The sequence below is a fragment of the Phaethon lepturus genome, unplaced genomic scaffold, assembly GCF_000687285.1.
Source record: "Phaethon lepturus isolate BGI_N335 unplaced genomic scaffold, ASM68728v1 scaffold17777, whole genome shotgun sequence".
Lineage (NCBI taxonomy): Eukaryota > Metazoa > Chordata > Aves > Phaethontiformes > Phaethontidae > Phaethon > Phaethon lepturus.
Genome location: NW_010550035.1, coordinates 12,222 through 17,983, shown reverse-complemented (window position 1 = coordinate 17,983; position 5,762 = coordinate 12,222). Strand labels below are relative to the sequence as shown.

The 5,762-nt window shown below is 40.1% G+C and overlaps 1 protein-coding gene across 1 annotated transcript in view; it reads left to right on the top strand.

Moving 5' to 3' along the window:
* Positions 1-5,762, top strand: part of LOC104623372 (plexin-B2-like) — a gene marked incomplete at its 3' end in the record, with an annotated part of 33,333 nt that overhangs the window by 26,605 nt on the left and 966 nt on the right. Inside the window, exons 12-13 of the mRNA XM_010290447.1 lie at positions 1,096-1,268; positions 3,465-3,613. Coding sequence (XP_010288749.1) covers positions 1,096-1,268; positions 3,465-3,613 — 322 coding nt within the window. The remainder of the gene's footprint in view (positions 1-1,095; positions 1,269-3,464; positions 3,614-5,762) is intronic.

Genomic DNA, 5,762 nt, shown 5'->3' with positions numbered 1-5,762 from the left:
AATGAAGGGAAGGAAAAGGAGGGAGCAAGAAGTTTCCCTCTACAATAATCAGCTCACCTTCCCAGGGAAGCACAGCTCTCACACGCTGAGTAATCTGTGCAACTTGCACGCTTCCCCTAGAGAAATGTGTGGCATCTTTTCAGTCTGTTTTCTTCTGGACTAGCTCTCAAGTGCATCTCCAAATGTTTTCTTGCAAGCTCAGGCTTTCCATATGGTGCTGAACCACCCAGCTCTGTCTCAAGGCTTTGCATCTATTTGGGAAAATTAATTTTGTTCAGTGCTGTGCATCATACTGGAGATTGATGGGCACCAAAACAAGTTTAGTGTCTGGGACAGTTGGTGCATGGTTCATCAGTAAGAGAGGCATGACTGTCAGACCTGATTTCTTGGCTTAGAAAAACTAGAATTAAACCCCACTACAGAAGGAATAAGGCATACATCAGGATGACAATTCAAGACAAAAGGGAAAACGAAAGCAAGAAAATATAGAAGATTGGAGAAATCAAGAGGTATTAACCTGACAAAGGATAACACTTCATTAAGTGTTAACTTTCTATTCAATTCAGGCTTTAGCGATGATTTTGGAAAGGGCCAAATGTCCTGGAAACATCCAACAAAGGCAGCTCTCTTCCTTTAAATACACAACTGGCAGAGGTCCCATGGCAGCTGATGTCTGTCCCCAGTGAAACCCATGTGAAGCTTATACACTTCCATGTCTGACTCCTGGTACGCCAGGAGGACCCATTTGTTTGTACTAGTCTTTGAGCAGTTGTATAGGCAGGTTCATGGAGGATAGTCAAAGGACTTTGTACTTAAATGTTTTGACAATGCCTGAGTGACAGAAATGCATTTGGGTTCTAGATAGTTTATTCATACTCTGCACATGGATAATTTGAGGTTTTTCTGTGGAGGGAAAACTACAGGGTTTTTTCAGCATCATTTCAGGGATTAAGTACAGAGTGTGCATATTCTTCACACAACTCAAATGAGCAACAGGCAGGCTTTGTACATCAGATTAGTTTTCCTTCCTACAACACACTGAATACCCTTGAAACAGAGGGAAATGTCTAAGCGCATTTACCTTTCATATTTCAGTGACTCTGTACAACTGCTCTTACGGACGAAGCGACTGCAGCTTATGCCTCGCAGCCCATCGCGACTATAAATGTGTCTGGTGTGAAGAAGAGGGCAAGCCCAGCAAGTGCGTTTATGAAAAACTCTGTCACGCTCCTCCCACTGACACGTGTCCTCATCCAGAAATCACTCGCGTAAGATGGCTTTTTTCTCTCCCTACCAGTGTATTATTTTTCAGGAAGAAAGCATTCATGCAAGCTCATACTGAAAGGCAGTTTTTTTCCTAGGGTGTTAAGTAAGCCTCTGAAATAGCTGCAAGGAAATAATGCCAGTAGTGATGTGTGTGAGGGATTTGTAAAGACTCAAGAGACTGAATGGAGTCTTTGAGACTCCTTGTTTTTCAAGCCTTGTCCTCACCATGCTAGAAGCCCGGCTAGCAGTGTGTGCTTAAACGTGGCCCTTGATTCTTGGGAAATAGCACAGATTTTTTTTCTCTCCTGAAGTCCTTTCTACCTGAAATAAGTCTGTAAGAGAGGTTCACTGTGCCTGGAACTGCAAGCACATAGCAGGCTCATTAACAGACTTCAAGCTAGACTTCTAAATAGTGTTTAATAAGGGAGCAGGTTGTTTCTGCATCACAGTTTGTTTTCCAGGTGTCAGTGATATTTTCCAGTCCACACCAGGATGAAACCCAGGGCTGTAGAAGTTGGATGTAAGAAGTCAGAGAAGCTGGCTTACTCGGCAGTAGTCCTACAGTGGGAGCGAGGGAAGAGTGTTGTCCACCTTGATGGACCTGTAGCCAAAGCAAGAAGTGATAAATTCTTGTCCTTTTCAGCAACAAGCCAAATGCTGTTTTTCTGGGCATAATTGTCAAGAGAAGTGTGACATGTACTTCCACTGGGCAAATCTAAGTTGCTGCAACAGTGGTATCCATACTTTGAAACTTAGACTCACCGTTCAATGAGAACGTATCCCAAGCTATCACAAAATGCAGTAACTGTAAGACAGAGGTTGAGAGTCATAACAGGGATGTTTCACTCAAATAAGATAGGAACTGTTTAGTTCTGAAACCTGTGGCTCAAACTGTTAGAGACACTGGATGAGACTGGCCATGATGGTGTAGCTAAGAAGAAATAGCAGGTAAACAGTTAAGTCTGCCAAGGAAGGCAAATACCCTGAAATCTTGACGAAAAGTGTGGAGAAGAATGCTTGTGTGATTAGCTGTGCCCAGATGAAGATAATTTGAGTGGGAAGGAAAAAGAAAACTAAGAAAAATAAAAGTGTTTTCACCTGGGATATTGTTTGTACGTAATTGTGGATTAAATATTGAAATAGTAAATTTTTCAAAGCTTTTGTTAATTTCAGATTTGAACAAAATATTTGGAAACATCTACACAAACCTTTAAGTCATTTTTCGGCTAGGTAGTTTATGGGTTGAGTGCAAAGGGATGGCCAGCGGGCAGAAGTTTTAGGAAGTTGAACCAGTAAGAAAACAGAGCAAGTGACTCTGGAGCTGGGCTGGGCAGCCAGCAGCAGCAGCCTTGTGTCTGTGCTCAGACTTGCTTAGATCTAAGAAACTCAGCAGATGTTAAAGTCCAGACTTTCAGAAGCCGTATTTGTTTGCCTTCCAATTACACTATTTGGGACTGTGCAACGTCCGTCTTCTTCATGATAAACTTGCAGCCCTTCAGAGCTGAACACCCAAAAAGGTCTTGCCAGAGGTGCTCCATTTATTGCATAGCAAAGCAGGTGAGCCTCCCAACAAATATTCAGAATAGTGCCTGTTGAGGCCATATTTCAACCTGAGAAGTCCACTGTGACCACAGGATTTTCTCAGTCATCATTTTAATTGCCAGTTATTTAATTAGTAGCAGCCCATGCACTGTGGCATCCTACCATTTGATGCAGTAAAGACGACCAAGGGGCTAGCAGAACTTTTGGAGACATTATGTGGGACAGCAGTGTGTTTTAGGAAGGTGCACTCTTCTGCCATGAACCTAAACAGAGAAAATCTTGGCAAAAAAAGGGCAGAAAAGCCCATGGAATGATTGTGAGAGGAGCCCAATCCATTTGCCTTTCAAAATCATAGAGCTGGAGCGGAGGAAGCAAACTTAAAACAGAGTAAACACGCAGCAGGAGTTTTGTACGTAACAGTCTGCCACAGGAGACACGAAATCAGCAGCTGATGAATACTCATTCTGAGCGAACAAGTAATTAATTAACATTAAAAAGTTACATAGCATGTTTTTGTGGGGGTCCTACAAGAAACATCTTTTTAATTTCAAGTATGGGTAAGTCAAAGGAGCTTTAAATAACATGGAAGAGCAACATGGTCACTGCAGTATTTAATTTTGCTTTTTTTTTTTTTACTTTTCTTCATGCAAACACAGATTGAGCCAAAAACTGGACCACTAAGTGGTGGAATTCTTTTGACCATCATGGGATCTAATTTGGGAATAAAAGCAGAAGATGTAACAAATATAACAGTGGCAGACAAGGAATGTCTTTTCAAAGAGGAATTCTACTCTGTTTCCACAAGGTAATTGCTGGATATTTTTCACAAGATTTTAGAAAAAATAGTGGACTTCTGTGCATTTTCAGGAGAAGGTGATCTTCTGTGGTTATAAAAGGTTATCAATAGAAGAAAGAACTAGTGTGATATACCTGCAATATTTTATAGTAACGTATCTGAGTATTTACAATCATTATAGATACTAATACACAACAAATTTACGATAGCGTACTACCCTTCTGATTGAATTTTTTTTCCTTATTTGTTTGAAAAGCTTTCCAAAACTATTACTGCAGATGTCTCAAGACTATTTGTTTTTTAAATTAAATGTATCTTAGGTGTGCATCTAGTCATTAAAATCTTTGCTAAATCTGAACCACAGTGCAGCCAAGCATACAAGATTTATGGGAAAGTAGGTAAAGCAAGAGGAAGTTTAAATCTTTTTGTTTTAGTCTAGCCACAAAGTTTCTTTCCTGGGGGCAGGGAGGGAGCCCAGGGTTTTGGTTAGCTTTAGATGACTAAGTTTCATCGCAGAGCCAAGTCCATGGATGTTGAATTGCCTAAGCAGGTTGGTAGATGTTTTGTGGATTACCTGTCACACTGTTAAGCAGTGCCAAAAAAGAAAAGAAGATGCCTAAATTCTTCTAGGTGTCTAGGTGTTTACTACAGATTATATAAAGCATCTAATTTCAAGAGGGTCATACCCTTTTGATTTTAGCTGATAAAAAGCATAGCATGAAAGTTCAGTAGTAATATTAAAAGTAATGACATATTTTAAGCAGTGTGATTTTTCTTCCATTCACTTTTGATATTTAAAGCTGCAATTGAAACCTTGGCTTTCTTTCCCTTCTGTTAATTTAAAGTATAATACAGTAACTTTTTGCTATTTCTGTGGCGTGTATTGAAAGGGATTTTGAAGATACTAAAGTGATTTTTTTTTAGCTTTTGAAAAAAGTTTAGCTTTAGTCAGTTTGTGGATCTGACATTTAGAAGCTTCCCAGGCCCCTAGGACTTAGGAATGTATATATAGCTGTATATCTCTTACTGCTTCCCAAACCCATTGCCATCATTCATGCATTTACATGTGCATCACCATGCACAAAATTCCCAACTCTTTTACAGTCATCTTTTCCCATTCCTTATTTTCAGTGTTTGCAAAAGCTGCACTGAATCGCAGCATAGCCTTACAAGAATTTCCCCACCCTCTTGGCTTTTTCTAAAGCTTTTTGATATTTTTAAACACATGGAAAAGAGCCAGAACTCACATGACTGGTTCCTTGTATCATAGCAACATTACTGGTTTCCTAAGCTCTGCCAGTGTTGTAATGGGTGAGAACAAATGCAACTTGCATAATGTCATTTATCAACAAATTAGGGGGTTTTGAAGGATGTTCTCCAATAGGGAAACCTTGAAAAAGAAGTTATTCAAAATCTCCAAATAGGTATCTATACTTTTCTGTCTTTATCTTCCTCCATTCTTTTGTTTTATTATGATCTTATTTTATTTTATTTAATTAAAACAAAAAAAAGCGCCTAGTCTCACTCCCCTATCCTTCTGCAGTAAAAAGCTAGTCATTTTTAGGAGACAGTTGCTCCCATGGGCAGGAGAGCAGAGAGATTTCAGGCACTTAAGGCTGCTTTCTGGCTCTGCGGTGATTTAATTGTTGGCCTTCGAGAAGTCGTGTTCTCCTTCTTTGTAGTTTTCCATTTGTAACGTGGGGGAAGGGAACTTTTCTCAATTAAAATCCCTGCTAACCATGCTGCGGCGTTTCCCACACGCACACCCCCGGCCCCGGCCCCCGGCTGCTTTCCCTAGCTTGACATATGGTAGAAATTCCTACAAAGGCACCGTTTCCTGTTTCTGCCTGACAAGAAGATACAACTTCCAAGAATACAGTAGAGACATGATGAGGAACAGACTCAGGCAGCCATACACATGCCAGGACATGCAAGAATTTAGAGAATTTTGTCCACTTGCCAGTAGCCAGGCAGAAAAGTCTGCAGTGATCTGCAGAGGGACTTGACAATCCTTTTATTATAAGTCCCGATTTAAGTACATTATACCCAGTAATTTGGGGTTGGTTTGTTTTTGTTTTTGTTTTGATTTTTTTTTTTTCTATTTGAGGGGGTTTTTTAAGCAGTTGTGCATTCCTTATGGAAGAATAGCAATCATCCT